The following is a 17,346-nucleotide window of genomic DNA, read 5'->3' as shown; positions in this document are numbered from 1 at the left end:
GGCGTGGTGGCGGGCGCCCGTAGTCCCAGCTACTTGGGAGGCTGAGGCAGGAGAATGGCGTGAACCCGGGAGGCAGATCTTGCAGTGAGCCGAGATCGCGCCACTGCATTCCCGCCTGGGCGACAGAGCGAGACTCCGTCTCAAAAAAAAGAAAAAAAAAAAAAAAAGAATTTATATTCACATTTTATAGCCGAGGTCTCTCAGCTTCCTTCAAGGCAGACAATTCTGTATCTCTAGGTGACCCAAATTTATCCCCTCCTCTTATGTGCACCCAGTTTATACTTAACCAGGAACCATCACATTATTGCATTGTCTGTTCACCTGGACCTTGAAAGGAAGGTCCTGAGTCTTATTTATCTTATTGAGTCTCCTCAATACCCAGCTAAAGTACTGGTTACATTAGTTTCCTTCATTTTAATAGGTTTAAATGATAAAGATCCTATCTAGGATGCTAATCTGTGCAATCTCCTGGAAGCTTCCAATTTCACTACTTCGAGAGAGAAACCGTATTTTGGCTCTAAAGAGGGCTCCTGACTTCGCCACGCTCACCTTCAGCGGTGCTTCACGGCGCAACCACTTCCCCTGTGGTTGTCATCTAGATCAAGGACCTATCTAAGGAGAAAACCCAAGGACAGGCAAAGACAGCCCACGCACTTTCAACAGGAACTCGGCCCCTTCCCTAAACGTAGTTCCTCTGATTACCCTCTCCAATTGACGTCTCTATGATCCAATTAGATTTCGAGGCTCAGAGTGTCGCCCTCTAACCTCACACTGTCCAATAAAAAAAGGAGTTTCAGATTAGCACCAGTTTTGACCAATGGATGAGAAGATGAGCGTGTATTAACCTGTAGAAGCAGCACTGAGAATGATGAGCAGCCAATTTACCCAATGGACCTGCCTACAGCAGCGTAGGCCTCGCCCCAACTGCAGGAGAGCAGGCGGCGGGGGTTGCTGCAGCGATCAGTCTCCACCCGGACTCCGCCATGTTGGGTCTTGTGGGTCGTGTGGCCACTGCTTCGGCCTCCGGGGCCTTGCGGGGACTCACTCCTTCAGCGTCGCTACCCCCAGCTCAGCTCTTACTGCGGGCCGCTCCGACGGCGGTCCATCCTGGTAAGTGCTTTTCTCTAGGAGCTGAAGTTCCATTTTGCCGCCCCATGACCTTGAGCCGGGGAACGATGGTAGCTCGGGCCTAAGGGATCCGTGGTGTTAAAAGTATGCCTGGAGCCGCAATTTGCTCTCTAATGGCAGGAGAACAAGAATGGGACACCCATAGAAGGTTTATTTGACCCAGCTCTGTCCTGTTCTGTATAAAGTTCTTTGTGTGACGGAAAAGGTGTGGGCAGGTGCGTTGACCTTCCGGTTGAATAGGGATATTGAACTCTCGAAAAATGGGTTATTGTGCATGCGGATGGGAAGGCTGTGCAGGCGCTTTATCGATCGCTGCGCGGCCTTCCCTCTTGGACACGCCTTCCGTACAAGCGGAAAGAGGCCTGACTTCGGCTGAGTTTTCCTCTTATTGTGTAAATCTTGGCTTCCTATAACCTTTTACTGTACTGACCCCAGCTCCTTCCTATATCTTTTGTCTGTTAGTCAGGGACTATGCGGCGCAAACATCTCCTTCGCCAAAAGCGGGCGCCGCCACCGGGCGCATCGTGGCGGTCATTGGCGCAGTGGTGGACGTCCAGTTTGATGAGGGACTACCACCAATTCTAAATGCCCTGGAAGTGCAAGGCAGGGAGACCAGACTGGTTTTGGAGGTGGCCCAGCATTTGGGTAAGTAGAATTTATTAGGAATAGTAAAGACCTTGTGTAGCCCAAGTATCCCAAAAACCAAGCTGTCTCCCTCTGTGATGATTTTATCAAAATGACTTTCGTTCTTCTGAGTTTGCTGAAGCCGCATTTAGGTACTGAGAAGGAGTCTTGGTCGACTTAGGTCTTGATACCAATTTTTACTTAATGTATAACCCTGCAATGCCTGTATCTAACAGGTGAGAGCACAGTAAGGACTATTGCTATGGATGGTACGGAAGGCTTGGTTAGAGGCCAGAAAGTACTGGATTCTGGTGCACCAATCAAAATTCCTGTTGGTCCTGAGACTTTGGGCAGAATCATGAATGTTATTGGAGAACCTATTGATGAAAGAGGTCCCATCAAAACCAAACAGTAAGTTGCTCTTAATGCATCTGTGGACGAAGAAACTTATGTTATTTGCAGTTTTACACATTAAGGTGACACGTTCTCATAAAGCAGAATTTGTCTTCTGATACCTTCGATTATTAAAATCACACAGCGCAGTTTCACCTGAAGAAATTAGGATGCAGAATTTCTGATTGACAAAAACCTACTACTTGAGGGGGTTTTTTTTTGTTTGAGAAGGAGTTTTGCTCTCGACTCACTGCAACCTCCACCTCCTGGGTTCAAGCGATTCTCCTGCCTCAGCCTCCTGAGTAGCTGGGATTACAGGTGCATGCCACCATGCCTGGCTAATTTTTGTATTTTTAGTACAGACGGGGTTTCACCATGTTGGCCAGGCTGGTCTTGAACTCCTGATTTCAGGTGATCCACCCACCTCGGCCCCACAAAGTGCTGGGATAACAGACATGACCCACTGCGCCCGGCTAGTTGAGTATTTTTAAGACTTGCTCTTACTGCTTAGGTTTAGGAGTCTCCAAAACTTGTAGGTTTTTGTATTTGTTATTGCTATGTGAGGGAATGCTGTTAGGTTAAGGCTCAGTAAAATGAAAAATTTATGACAGTTAAAGTAAGGGAATGGGATTATTGTTCCCTAAGATAATGATTTTCTTTATTGCAGAAAGTTGGGTTAGATCCTGGATGATAGTTGATCTAATTTATACAACAAAGGGGAGATAAGACTGTGGTTCCTTAAGTAAAGGGATGGACTTGAGAGTTGATAGGGAAGGATATATAAGATTATCATTTGCTTTCAACAAGGTGAATAGATACCAATCCTCTCTTCTACTTTTACAGATTTGCTGCCATTCATGCTGAGGCTCCAGAGTTCATGGAAATGAGTGTTGAGCAGGAAATTCTGGTGACTGGTATCAAGGTTGTGGATCTGCTAGCTCCCTATGCCAAGGGTGGCAAAATTGGTATGTTATTAAAGGGTACATATTTTCCAAACCTAATGTGGGAGGAAAAACTCATACACTGTTACGAGTGGATATTGACATCTATTCCTCACTGATGAGTACATTCTTTCATTCTTCTGAGTTTGCTGAAGCCATATGCAATTTCTGAGAAGGAATAGGATGGAAGGAAGCAATTCCTTTTTTGGAAGTTTGCTTATTTAGGAAAGCAGAACTCTTAAATATTCTTTCTTTTCAACCTCTTATAGGGCTTTTTGGTGGTGCCGGAGTTGGCAAGACTGTACTGATCATGGAGTTAATCAACAATGTCGCCAAAGCCCATGGTGGTTACTCTGTGTTTGCTGGTGTTGGTGAGAGGACCCGTGAAGGCAATGATTTATACCATGAAATGATTGAATCTGGTGTTATCAACTTAAAAGATGCCACCTCTAAGGTCAGCATTGAGCTGATTGACGTCCACATGGTAGTTATGCCAGGAAACTATTGCCAACTGAAGCCATGTTCTATATTTTCTATTTGATGTTTTTTTTCTTTTTAAAATAATTTTAATATTTTCGTTTTAGTGTCCCAGGACCTACAAAGGAAATCTGTTAGTGTTTTCCCCCCAGCTTCCAATACACTAGTGGACATTTTCTGTTCTCTTTGATACTGACATTAAATAACATTTCCAGGTTTTCTTTTTGGTAGATAGTCCCATCATTTGAAAGCTAATTTTGGGAGGGGTGGATTGGACATGGTACATACGTTTCAGCTAAGCCTATTTTGTACTTTTCACTTAATTTGAAAAGGTTTTTATTTCCTTTCTACTATAGTTTTGCCTTAGTAATATAAGAAGCTGTCTTTTTTTGTTTTGAACTGCATCTCTAATAGGGAAAAGAAACTTGCACACAAAAATGTTGACACCTTCTGAGAAAGGATCTGTGGTCATTTCTCCAATTTGGGAACCTTCAGTATGTGGTTTCTCTACTCCTTTGTCAGGTTTTACGATCTATGTATGATTACTGCAGGTAGCGCTGGTATATGGTCAAATGAATGAACCACCTGGTGCTCGTGCCCGGGTAGCTCTTACTGGACTGACTGTGGCTGAATACTTCAGAGACCAAGAAGGTCAAGATGTACTGCTATTTATTGATAATATCTTTCGCTTCACCCAGGCTGGTTCAGAGGTAAGAGGGAAGCTTGAGAGGACCTGGTTCATTTGGCCTTTCTTTGGAGCTATTCAGATGAGGCTAAGGATGTAGACGCCTAAGACCTTTTTTTCTTTTAGGTGTCTGCATTATTGGGCAGAATCCCTTCTGCCGTGGGCTATCAGCCTACCCTCGCCACTGACATGGGTACTATGCAGGAAAGAATTACCACTACCAAGAAGGGATCTATCACCTCTGTACAGGTAACAAAAATTACATAGATGAAGATGTGATTTGTAGAAAGGCGGGGTGCAGTGGTGCATCTCAGCTACTGAGGAGGCTGAGGCGGGAAGATTGCTTGAGCCCAAGAGATCAGCCTGGGGAACAAAGCGAGACCCTATCTAAAAAAAAAAATGTATGTAGAGAGATGTATAAAACTTATTGGGCCAGGCGCGGTGGCTCACGCCTGTAATCCCAACACTTTGGGAGGCCGAGGTGGGCAGATCATGAGGTCAGGAGTTAGAGACCAGCCTGGCCAACATGGTGAAACCCTGTCTCTACTAAAGATATAAAAAATTATCCGGGCATGGTGGCGGACGCCTGTAATCCCAGCTACTCAGAGGCTGAGGCAGGAGAATCGCTTGAATCCCGGAGGCAGAGGTTGCAGTGAGCGGATATCGCGCCATTGCACTCCAGCCTGGGCAACAGGGCGAGACTCCGTCTCAAATAAATAAATAACTTAGTTATTTACATCTCAAAAAGGTCTGTTAACTGGGGTTCATGAGCTCCCTGGAATAATGTGTAAAAGTCTGTGTGTGTGCATGTTAAAGACCCTAAAAGGTTAAGAAATACCCAAAATAATTGAAGGTAGGTCGGGTGGGGTGGCTCACGCCTCTAATCTTAGCACTTTTGGAGACCGAGGCAGGCGAATCACTTGAGGTTAGGAGTTCGAAACCAGCTTGGCCAACATAGTGAAACCCCGTCTCTGCTAAAAATACAAAAAACTAGCCAGGCGTAGTGGTGTGCGCTAATCCAGCTAGTCGGGGGGCTGAGGCAGGAGAATCGTTTGAATCCGGGAGGTTGCAATGAGCCAAGATTGGGGCACTGCACTCCAGCTTGGGTGACAGAGTAAGACTCTGTCTCAAAAAAAACATAAATGAAGGTATACATTTAAATGTAGATCACAAAGCAATGGTTTCTAGTCTAAAGGGAGTCCAGAGCTATATGGGAACTTAGCATTAAATATTTACTGTATTAGGGCTGGGTGCAGTGGCTCATGCCTATAATTCTAGCACTTTGGGAGGCCAAGGCAGGTGGATCATGAGGTCAGGAAATCCAGACCATCCTGACTAGCACAGTGAAACCCTATCTCTACTAAAAATACAAAAGATTAGCTGGGCGTGGTGGCACCTGCCTGTAGTTCCAGCTACTCAGGAGGCTGAGGCAGGAGAATTGCTTGAACCTGGGAGGTGGAGGTTGCAGGAGGTTGTGGTGAGCTGAGATTGCACCACTGCACTCCAACCTGGGCGACAGAGAGATATTCCATTTCAAAAAAAAAAAAAAAATTACTGCATTAATGTAGTATACATTTTCAAATATATATAGATGGGATATATAGTAAAATTACCTAAATTTTATGTATAATAAGAACATGGCTAAACTGTAGAAACTTTTCATGATTCAGTTTAATGAACTATTGTGCAAGAAGTTTTTTGTTCTTGTTTTTAATTCTTTTTTTTTTTTTTTTTTTTGAGATGGAGTTTCACTCTCATTGCCCAGGCTGGAGTGCAGTGGGCGCGATCTTGCCTCACTGCAACCTCCACCTCCTGGATTCAGGTGATTCCTTTGTCTCAGCCTCCTGAGTAGCAGGGATCATAGGCACCCAACACCAGACCCAGTTAATTTTTGTATTTTTAATAGAGACAGGGTTTCACCATGTTAGTCAGGCTGGTCTTGAACTCCTGACCTCAGGTGATCTGCCCGACTCAGCCTCCCAAAGTGTTGGGCTTACAGGCGTGAGCCACTGCACCTGGCTTTTTGAGACAGTCTGTCGCCTAGGCTAGAGTGCAGTGGCACAATCTTGGCTCGCTATAACCTCCACCTCCCAGGTTCAAGCGATTCACCTGCCTCAGCCTCCTGCGTAGCTGGAATTACAGGCATGCGCCACCACGCCTGACTAATTTTTGTATTTTTTTTTTTTTAAGTAGAGACGGGGTTTTACCATGTTGGTCAGGCTGGTCTTGAACTGACCTCGTGATCTGCCTGCCTTGGTCTCCCAAAGTGCTAGTTTTACAGGCGTGAGCCACCGTGCCCCACCCCCAGCTTCATGTTTTTAATTCTAAAAGTGGGTATTATTAAAATACAGTTAAAATACAAGATGAAGAGCAAAAAGAATGATATTAAAAATTCTTCCATCATGGCTGAGAGACCAGATAATCTGTCAGCTTATTCAGCAGGTATTAGGGGTGGTAAGAAGGGTCTTTAGAGTGCTAAATGGAATGAGATGGTAAAGATACGTCAGAAAGGGGGATGGCTTAAGTAAAATTACTTTGGTTTGCTGGGCGTGGTGGCTCACACCTATAATCCCAGCAGTTTGGGAGGCCAAGGCGGGTGGATCACGAGGTCAGGAGTTCAAGACTAGCCTGGCCAAGATGGTGAAACCCCATCTCTACTAAAAGTACAAAAAAATTAGTCAGATGTGGTGGCGGGCACCTGTAGTCCCAGCCACTCGGGAAGCTGAGGCAGAGAATTGCTTGAATCCGGGAGGCAGAGGTTGCGGTGAGCCGAGATTGCGTCACTGCACTCCAGCCTGGGCAACAGAGCGAGACCCTGTCTCAAAAAAAAAAAGATACTTTTAAAACAAAAAAAAATTTACTTTGGTTCCTGCTGTACTTCATGGGATCTCATTTTAGGCTATCTATGTGCCTGCTGATGACTTGACTGACCCTGCTCCTGCTACTACGTTTGCCCATTTGGATGCTACCACTGTACTGTCACGTGCCATTGCTGAGCTGGGCATCTATCCAGCTGTGGATCCTCTAGACTCCACCTCTCGCATCATGGATCCCAACATTGTTGGCAGTGAGCATTACGATGTTGCCCGTGGAGTGCAAAAAATCCTGCAGGTGAGTATATTACTATGTGGGATCACTGTCCGGAAAGTTAAAAAGAGGGATTGTGGGGACTGTATTAGGACTGGATCTTTCTTTTTTTTTTTTTTTGAGACAGAGTCTCGCTCTGTCGCCCAGGCTGGAGTGCAGTGGCCGGATCTCAGCTCACTGCAAGCTCCGCCTACCGGGTTCACGCCATTCTCCTGCCTCAGCCTCCCGAGTAACTGGGACTACAGGCGCCCGCCACCTCGCCCGGCTAGTTTTTTGTATTTTTTTAGTAGAGACGGGGTTTCACCGTGTTAGCCAGGATGGTCTCGATCTCCTGACCTCGTGATCCGCCCGTCTCGGCCTCCCAAAGTGCTGGGATTACAGGCTTGAGCCACCGCGCCCGGCCAGGACTGGATCTTTCTTAGTGATTTGTGTGATTTGTTTTGGAGCAAGGAAAGTTGAGGCTAGCAATTGCTAGTGAGAGCTAATGAGGTCTCTTGAGTTTCCAGGTACTTAACGCTGTGGCATGCAATATTTTTCTTTTTTTTTTTGAGATGGCGTCTCTGTCGCTGAAGCTGGAGTGCAGTGGCGCCATCTCGGCTCACTGCAACCTCTGCCTTCCAGGTTCAAGCGATTCTCCTGCCTCAGCCTCTTGAGTACCTGGGATTACAGGTGCGTGCCACCACACCCAGCTAATTTTTCTATTTTTAGTAGAGACGGTTTCACCAGTTGGTCAGGCTGGTCTTGAACTCTTGACCTTGTGATCTGCCCACCTCAGCCTTTCAAAGTACTGGGATTACAGGTGTGAGCCACCGCGCCCGGTGGAATGCAGTATTTTTCTAACAGCACCAAACTAGGACTATGGAGAACAAGAAAGACACTAATCTTTCTTGGCTGAGGGTCCTCATACCACCACCACCCTCTCTGCCCCCTAGCATGTAACTTTCCCTTTGTTAGCTTGTCCAAATTAAAGGAATGAGAGTACTTAACTCAGGCTTCTTTTTTCTCATAGGACTACAAATCCCTCCAGGATATCATTGCCATCCTGGGTATGGATGAACTTTCTGAGGAAGACAAGTTGACCGTGTCCCGTGCACGGAAAATACAGCGTTTTTTGTCTCAGCCATTCCAGGTTGCTGAGGTCTTCACAGGTCATATGGGGAAGCTGGTACCCCTGAAGGAGACCATCAAAGGATTCCAGCAGATTTTGGCAGGTGAGATTTTGAGTACAAAGCTGAACATAAGATCACAGAAAAGCCAAAATCTTGAATGTTTACTGTGCTGTGGTCCCATTCCAACGACCATCAAGCAATATATAATATACTATGCCTAATTATATTTTTAATTAAAAAACAAACTTTCCCATTAATTTTGTTTGAAAATACTCTACATGACCGGACGCGGTGGCTCACACCTATAATCCCAGCACTTTGGGAGGCCAAGCCAGGTGGATCACGAGGTCAGGAGATTGAGACCATCCTGGCTAACGGTGAAACCCCGTATCTACTAAAAATACAAAAAAATTAGCCGGGCGTGGCGGCGGGCGCCTGTAGGGGAGGCTGAGGCAGGAGAATGGCGTGAACCCGGGAGGTGGAGCTTGCAGTGCGCCGAGATCGCGCCACTGCACTCCAGCCTGGGGGACAGAGCAAGACTCCGTCTCAAAAAGAAAATACTCTACATTTAATTTGTGATTTGTTACTTGATGCTTTAGCTCCCTTTTATTTTATACGTATTTTCTAAGACTGAGTCTCTCGCCCAGGTTGGAGTACACTGGTGCAATCTTGACTGACTGCAACCTCCACCTCCCAGGTTCAGGTGATACTCCAGCCTCAACCATCCAAGTAGCTGGGATTACAGGCACACGCCACCATGCATAATTTTTGTATTTTTAGTAGCCATGGGGTTTCACCATGTTGGCCAGACTTGTCTCAAACTCCTGACCTTAGGTGATCCGCCCGCCTTGGCCTCCCAAAGTGCTGGGATTACAGGTGTGAGCCACCATGCCTGACCCATGTGTTCTTAATTCATACTGTATCATGTCTTGTAAATTTGATTTGTGAGGAAAATTTAAGCTTTCTAAGATGACCTTAAGTCATCACATTCTAACTGATGGCCTCAAGTGGTAAGGAATGTTACACGATGCAGAAAATTGATATCCCTCCACTTCTTATTTTTTTTTCCCCGTCATACAGGTGAATATGACCATCTCCCAGAACAGGCCTTCTATATGGTGGGACCCATTGAAGAAGCTGTGGCAAAAGCTGATAAGCTGGCTGAAGAGCATGCGTCGTGAGGGGTCCTTGTCCTCTGTACTGTCCCTCTCCTTGCCCCTAACCCAAAAAACTTCATTTATCTGTGTTGGCTGCACAAGAGCCTTGATTGAAGATATATTCTGTCTGAACGGTATTTAAGGTTTCCAATAAAATGTACACCCCTCAGAATTTGTCTGATTCTCTTGGTTCTGACAACATAGTCAACACTCAAGGGTTATGTATTTAGTTTTAGTTTTAGAGACACGGTGTCTGGCTGTGTTGCCAAGACTGGTCTCCGACTCCCGGGCTCCAGATCTCCCACCTCAGTCTCCTGAGTAGCTGGGGCTACAGGTGTATGCAGTCTCACATCACCAGCACTATTTTCAACAATTAGATTTTTAGAGTGGCTATAAGAAGCAGGTTCCGCTTGAAGTGGGCCATGTATGTTTGAAATCGGTCCTTAAAACTAGCCATTCTCTTTTGTTGATGGGCAATTGTACCTCTCATGCGGGGTTTCCTTTGGGTAGTGTGATCTTAGTAGGGCCTCAGTTTGGGACCTTTAGTTCAATACAAATTGATGGGTTTTTTTTTTTGGTTTTTTTTTTTTTGGGCCTCTATTTCATGTGGCACATCCCTATTTCTTGGTTTAAAATAGGTCTTTTTTGAAGGGCATATTGGGAAAAACTCGTTTTAGAAGTAACTGATTTCCAGGGGTTAATCTGAGTTTAATGAATTTTCAAGAAATAGTGATGAATACTGATCTTTGTTAAAATTGAATCAAAACGGTTCTCTACATCTTGGTTAGGCCTTCATGTCTTCAGAAAGTGTACTGAAATACTTCCTGACATTTTGGGCAAGTCTAAATAAAGGTTGCTTGTGATTGCTTGAGGCTATGCAGAGGCATATGAGGCCTAGTTCACCCCCTGTGAAGATCCCTTATGAAAGTCCAGAAAAGAGAATCTCAAGGGAATAGCAATTTTCAGGGTTGCTGGCTTGGGCTTCTAAACTAATGAAGTTAGGTTATTTTCCTTTCATTTTAGCCTACTGAAAGGTGCAGGGGTAGAAGGTGTATTTCACCATTTCAATTTAAAAGAAGCTTGCAAGGTCAGATTGGGTTCCCCTTGTGTTCTTTTCCGGGACCAGACTCATCCTACTGCCCTCTCGCGGTAGCACTGGAGACTCTGCAATAACTCTGATCCCATTTTCAAATCCACGAAGGCCATTTGCTGGGATGTGGCTCTCAGTTAAGGACTGTTTACAGACCAGCTGGGGCTTTTGTACTGGGGAGGAGCCTGCATCTATAAGCTCCACCCGCTGAGGCCATCAAGTTAGGTAGAAGCTGGGCGGGGACAAGCTGAGCTCCCAATTCAGAGGCCCCTGGGGGCTGAAGGTTGGGGAGGGCTTTTTGGCGCGGCGCCAGGGGTGGAGTAGGGGCCTCTAAGCTTCCTTCCATCTGCCTATGACGTCCTTGGCAGCAGCCTCTCCCGCAGTCTCTACTGTGTCATGATCTGGACAGAAGGTGGAGCCCCTGAGCTGCTTGTGCTGGTAGTTTGCTCCCAGAAAAGCTTGGATTTGGGGAAATGCTGAGTTATGGGGGTGGGGACACTTCCTCTAGGTCCTGACTCTGGAGTGGGTAAGAAGCTGGTAGAAAAAGCCCTAGCGTACAGGTCAGCCCTTTCTGCTTTGTTTTCTCACGTCACCCGATACAGACCTGGGAACTGAAATCCTAAAGGTCTTTTGCATCCCTCCACCCCTTCCCCCAACACGTTCACGTCCTTCAGCGTTTATCGAGAACCTTCTCCCTCTCAGTAGCTGCAACTATTTATTTCCTTCCCCCTTTGCCCGCCTCTTCTACCACGCCACTGGAGTGTCAACACAGCTCTAACCTTCCTCCATATTTCTCCTGGTCTGCCCTGTCCTCGCCTCCTCCCTCTCTCCACCCAGAGAAGGCCCCGCCCTTCCCTCCTCCCTCCCCACCCAGTCTGTCACACAGGGACATCACCCTACAGCAGTTCAGGCTGTGTGGTTCGCAGGAAGCATACACTGGCTTTTTGATTGTTGCTAGTTCCCAGCTCACAGTTTGGAAGGATCCAACACCAGCCTTCACGTGAAGTGGGGGCCCAAGGACAGTGAGGAGCTGGGTGGCCCCAACCTCGAGCCCTGCCAGCCTGACATGGGTGAGTATGGGGACCAGCCCCGGGGAAGGCCTGAGGGATGCCTACTCCCTCCCTGGCTGACTCAGCAGGGGTGGGGCCTAACCTTTGCTCATTTGGGGGGTGAAGGAGAGGAAACAGGACTCTGGGGGACGGGGGGCACAGGGCTCAGCTGGCGAGGCTGCCGACCACGGGATTCTGAGTATGGGCAAGCCCCAGCTCTAAGTAAGAGCCCCAGACGCACCTTAGGCCAGGGCTTTCCCAACCCCCTCCCCGCCGCCCCGTGGAGGATTGCCCCTGCTCCTCGCCATTTAAGCTGTTGAGATTCAAGGAAATTTTGACAGTACTCACTGCTAGCCCCCATAAAAGTAAAGCCCGCTTTTGGCAGTGCTGGAAGGTCTTGAAAGTGCCTCCCCTCCCTCTCATTTTTCTAAGGCCTTTTAAGTCTGCCTTCTCTCCTCCCCCACCTTGACCCACCTTCAGGTGGGGGCTGCACTGAGCAGCTGCTTCCTGTTGCCCCAGGGACTGAAGCAAGGTTGGTGGTGGTTGGGGGAAAACTGAACCAAAGTCGATTCTCGCGGTCCCACATCAGCCTCACTAGGGCTGCTATTGATGGCCCCCACACTACAGTTACTGAGGGCACTGAGTGGGAGGAAGGATTGAGGTTGAGAGGATAGGAGGTTTTTGCCCTCGTAGCTTCCTGATTCCAAATGCCCCACAGCTGTAGGGATGGGGCCCTGAGGAGCTGAAACACGGGGAACCTGTTCACCTAGTAGGGCGCTGCGCGTGACCCCCAGCAGGTTCGGCCTTGAGTTCCCTCTCCTGCATCCCTAGGAGCCCATGTAGCTCTCGCTGCCTTCCCCGGCCACCTTTGTGAGGCGGTTTTTGCTGGTGCCCTGGCAGCGCGGGCAGAGCTTTCCCGAGTCCTTCCTTTCGGACCTACCACCATCCCCCACTCCACCGCAGAAGTTTGTCTCTTTCTGGGATCTGTTCTCTTCCTCCCATCTGGGATCCTTCCTGGTTCTGGCCCCTAGGAGACGCCACCCGCTTCCCTCTCCCCCAGTGGATCCTTCGCGATTGCTCTCCTGAGCGGTTGTCCTCACCTCGGTAGCTCCTGCCCCTTTAAGCACCACCTCCTCCCCTCCGCCGCCGCCGGCCCAGGGCTGGGGGAGGAGGCGCCGCCGCCGCCCGGCTCGGCCACCTGCGCCGCTGCCGCCGCCGCCGCCCGCTTCCCGGCCCTGCTCCAGGTGAGGCCCGGCACCCACCTCCAGCTCCGGAGTCCCCTGGCGGGCCGTTCCTGCGGTATCCTGCCCCGGGATCCCTGCTGCCCCGGGATTCGGGATCTGACTCTCCCCCTCAGGGAGCTGCCCTTCCTCTCTGCCCTGAACTATCTACTCGCCCATTTTTCCCCTATCCTTTGCGACCGGAATCCGGAGGCTTCTCACGCCTCTCCGCCATCCTCTCTCGAGTACCCTTCCTATTCTGGGCCCAGGATCTCCCCCTCCCCCGCGCCTTCCTCGCCAGAAAAATCTCCCGCGGTCTGGGTTTCGCCTCCTCCCCTCTGGAACTAGCGCTTTCCCACGCCTTCCTAACCCCAATGGGAGGGGGGATACCCACCCCAACTCCTCTCCTTCCCCGTAGTAAGGGGGGCGGGGGAGCAACATCGACAACACTATCTGCCCCTGCTCCGCTCAGCCCTTTAAGTTCAGCTAAGTCTCATCTAAACCTTTTCTGTAGTCCTCACCCCACCCTACATCTCCTGGAGCTTGGGGTCCAACCTCAGCACCGCCTACTGAGCCCAGGTGGGAAGGGCTCTCCTCTTGGGCCTAGGGTTGGTCGGTGCAGCCTAGGAAGGCCCCTCCCCCAGAACCTGGGAGCTGGGGGCTAGGGCGCTGCCGGAATCTTGTGCTTCAGGGCCTCAGGGACGGTTGGGAGAGAGTGGGTGGGGAGCTGGGGCTAAATCTCTAAGGGAGTTGGGGCGATGAGGAAGGCAAGAGAAGTCCAGTCTTCTCTGTTCCGGTGCAAAGGAAGCCCCCCGGCTCCCTAGGAAATAGGGGCTTTCTGTAACTTACAGGACCACCATAGAGAATCCCATTGGGAAGTTTGGAAACAAGACTGTGCGAATCTGAGGAGCCACCTGTCGACTTAAAGGGGAGAAAGGGGCCGGGGTGGGGTGGTGTTCGCCTGTAATCCCAGTACTTTGGGAGGCCAAGGCGGGCAGATCACTTGAGGTCAGGAGTTCTAAACCAGCCTGGGCAACATGGCAAAACCCCGTCTCTACAAAATATACAAAAATTAACTGGTCGTGGTGGCGTGTGCCTGTAATCCCAGCTACTCGGGAGGTTGAGGCACAAGAATTGCTTGAACCTGGCAAGTGTAGGTTGCAGCAAGCTGAAATCACGACACTGCACTCCAGCCTGGGCGACAGAGCAAGACTGTCTCAAAAAAAAAAAAAAAAAAAAAAAGAAAGTGGGGAAAGAAGGGGAGGGGTATGGTCCTTGTGATGTATTAGGAGAATCTAGCCTTTCCAGAATACAGAGAAGGTGAAGACTTTTGCTTTAACCTGTGTGTGTGTGGGGGGGGGGTGTCCAGCTGGAATGGTTACTCGGCTGAGAGCCATCTCCCTGCTAGACAGACCCTGTTAACAGTATGATCCATTCAGCCAGTGAGGGGAAGAGAGATCTTTAATTATTATCCCACCTCCATTAGAGAATTCCCCCTCCGCCCCCAGTCCAGCTGCGTCCCTAGCTATGCTCTGTCATTTCCCACTCCTTACCTCCAGAATTAGGGGACTGGGTGTCAGGATCTGCTTCAGACTCTTCTAAGTCATGTTTGGAGGGGGTGCTGAGGGGAGGAGAGGGTGTTCAGCAGTGGTGTTTGGGGTTGGATGCCAGGAGTATCTGGTGGGGGAGAGGGAAGGACGTAGAGGGATGCAAACGAATCCCCTTCTCTCTCTTCCTCCTCCCAGCCCCAGCCATCTGGCTCCAGAGTGGAGCCAGGCACCGTGGCAGCTGACCCCAGAGTCAGGGAGGTGCCGCAGGAACACAGGAGGGTGAGAAATGGGGAGCAGGTGCTAGTTTGTCCCTCCCCGTTCTCTTCATTACTAGTCCAGTGGCCTGGCTTGAGGTTCAGCCTATTCCCGGGAGACTCTCCTTACAAGTTGCTGATAAAATGACCATTTGCCCCTTCCCCTTTCTAGTAGCTTCCTGAAAGGAAATGGGTGGGGAAAAGAGAGGTGGGTGGGTGATCAGCCACATCTGATGGGATTGAGGAATGTTTGAGGACATTTGGGGTCAGTCTGCCCTCTGTCCTCTGGATGGGGGGAGAAGCACAGCTGCAGAATGGGAGGCCTTATAGCAGGAAGTAAACATCCAGCTGTTGGGCACACTGTCACCCCAACCTCATCCTTCCTCAGAGCAGGGAAGCCTGATTAGATGAGATGAGGCGGGGGTCTCATTCAGGGATGAAGATGATTGCAGTCTTTCTGCACCAGATGGGAAGAATGGATCCTACCTCGTTTTCTTTTCTAATCCCAGGTGGTCCTCTCCTATCCAACACCCCTCTCCCAGCCGCTCCTGGCTGGAATAGTCCTAAAGGTTGCCCTGGAGACTAGGCCTGGGGCTCGGAAGGGGTGGGGGCAGTCAGTGGGGCACAGGAGTAACCGGCTCTTCCGGAGCACAGAGGAGCCAGCGGTGGGTGTGTGTGGGTGTGGGGAGGGGCGTGGCTACACCCGTCTGACGGGCGCAGGCTCCTCCCCTGCCTGCCCAGTCCCCGACTGGCCGGCCCCCTTTAAGATTGGGAGCGGGAGGTAGGAAGATCCTCCCTCATCTGCCCTGGAAAAGGGAAGGGAAGAAAAAGGGATACCAGCTTCCTTACCCCCACCCCCATCCCGCCGCCCTTGAGGCGTCAGTTTTATGCCTTTCTTCCCCAGCCTTTTTTATTTGGGGATAGAGAGGCATTTCTTAGCAGAAGTTTGCCAGAGCCCTCCTTTCTCTAGAAGGAAGGAAACCTCTCCTCTGAGTGTGACCTCCACCTACTCAGGGATTTGAGGTCGGCAGGCTGTTGGAGGAGTATTTTTTTTTTTCCCCAAGGTGACCTGTAAATCTGTTGTTTCGACAGGGAGGAGAGAAGGGTTTTGGTTTCCACCTGCCTATTCCCTCCACTGGTAATCTACTTACCTCGAGAGAGGAAGAGAAACCCCCTTAACCTTCTCTATCTGTGGCCCACACACTCTATGAGCCTTTGCTAAAGCTAGCTTCCTTCTTATCCTCTCTGAGCCATTTGTAGGGGATGAGGGGTGGGGTGGAGTCTTTCCCCAAAACTCAAGAAGAGCCCACCCCTCTGTGGAGTAAGGAAATCCCATCTAGACTGATGGATCTCACCCCCCAACTCTGCCCATTTTTCAGATCTCTTTCCTCCTCAGACCCCCAGAGGAAAATGTATTTGTTGACACCCCCCCCAACTTGCCAGAGTTTCATCATCCCCACTCTGTCGCTTTTCCAGAATATTCAGCAGCCTGAGCTTTGCACAGTTTAGGCCATTGTTTCTAGAACTGCGTTGCACTGAATTGAATGGGAATTATCTTGAAGCCTGCAGAGTGTTGAGTTGCAAGGAAAGGAAACCAGGTTAACTTTCTTGTCATATTTTATCCACTATTTGACCTTGAAGAAGTCATTGAACCTCTTTGGGTCTTAATTTCTTCATCTGATGAAGGAGAGAAGGATGAACTAGAAATTCTCTAAGCTCTAATATCATATGACACTGTTCTTCATCCTGGGGCTCTGCAATAGACATTTTAGGTGACAGCCAAACTCTAGTCCTCTGCTAGATTTTACTTTTCTGTTCTGAGTTTTCACACAGTTATGTAGCCCTGTCAGAAAAAAATTACCAGAATTATAGAATGGGTGGACATTTGTGACATCTTTTTGCTGATTAGTTTTCAGCTTATCCTTTACTTCTCTGACTGCATTTAGGCTACACTCAGGTCTTTGCTGTCTGGTTCCAGAGCCGAACCTTCTTTCCCCTACGCACAGGAATCTTTCCTTTCCAGTGACCAGGACCCTGCAGATGTCGCCAACAAAGTGGTGATCCAGGCAGGACCAGGCAGCACTGAAGGGACAGAGGTGAGTGGGTGGCAGACTCTCTTGCCTTTCCCCATCCCTTTAGCGCCCTGAGTGAGTAACCTTTCTATTTCCACGTTTCCATTACCCTACCTGGGAAACAACTGCCCTCGAAATTCCCCTGACTCTCACCCCCTACCAGCTTGTTAGAGAAGTGGCACATGCCTTTGGGCCTAGACATTTGGTCTAGTCTTTTAGGTTAACCTTGGAACTGTGGCACGCCTTTCAGTTTGCCCTGTGTGAAGCAGGACTACTGCCGCCATGAGATGCGGGTGCAGAGGGAGCTGCCAGGTGGGCAAGGTGGCCAGGGTTGCAGGAGACACAGCGGCGCTAGGACCCAGGTCCGGGTCGGGAAGAGAGGCTGGCAGGCTTTAGGACCCTGTGGCGGAGGCCGCGTGGGGAGACTCTCTCCCGGCCGAGGCTTCTCCGCCCCCTCCGGCTGCGACTCACTCCTCCCCCGCCGGCCATGTTGGCTCCTCTCGGGCCCCG

General features: G+C 49.3%; 2 protein-coding genes across 2 annotated transcripts in view; both read left to right on the top strand.

Moving 5' to 3' along the window:
• Positions 1–873: 873 nt before the first annotated feature.
• Positions 874–9,773, top strand: ATP5B (ATP synthase, H+ transporting, mitochondrial F1 complex, beta polypeptide). Its single transcript, XM_011988503.1, has 10 exons — positions 874–1,110; positions 1,591–1,773; positions 1,989–2,163; positions 2,989–3,110; positions 3,356–3,540; positions 4,115–4,273; positions 4,375–4,497; positions 7,147–7,359; positions 8,345–8,546; positions 9,525–9,773. Exons 1-10 carry the CDS (start codon positions 984–986, stop codon positions 9,623–9,625), a joined length of 1,590 nt encoding a protein of 529 aa, XP_011843893.1. The 5' UTR covers positions 874–983; the 3' UTR covers positions 9,626–9,773.
• Positions 9,774–11,571: 1,798 nt separating this feature from the next.
• The window catches only part of BAZ2A (bromodomain adjacent to zinc finger domain, 2A), a 43,636-nt gene continuing 37,861 nt past the window's right edge, over positions 11,572–17,346 (top strand). The window contains exon 1 of the mRNA XM_011988500.1: positions 11,572–11,761. Coding sequence (XP_011843890.1) covers positions 11,758–11,761 — 4 coding nt within the window. The 5' untranslated portion in view covers positions 11,572–11,757. The remainder of the gene's footprint in view (positions 11,762–17,346) is intronic.

The sequence above is a fragment of the Mandrillus leucophaeus genome, unplaced genomic scaffold (assembly GCF_000951045.1).
Source record: "Mandrillus leucophaeus isolate KB7577 unplaced genomic scaffold, Mleu.le_1.0 Scaffold332, whole genome shotgun sequence".
Classification (NCBI taxonomy): Eukaryota; Metazoa; Chordata; class Mammalia; order Primates; family Cercopithecidae; genus Mandrillus; species Mandrillus leucophaeus.
This window is presented reverse-complemented; position numbering and strand designations above follow the sequence as displayed.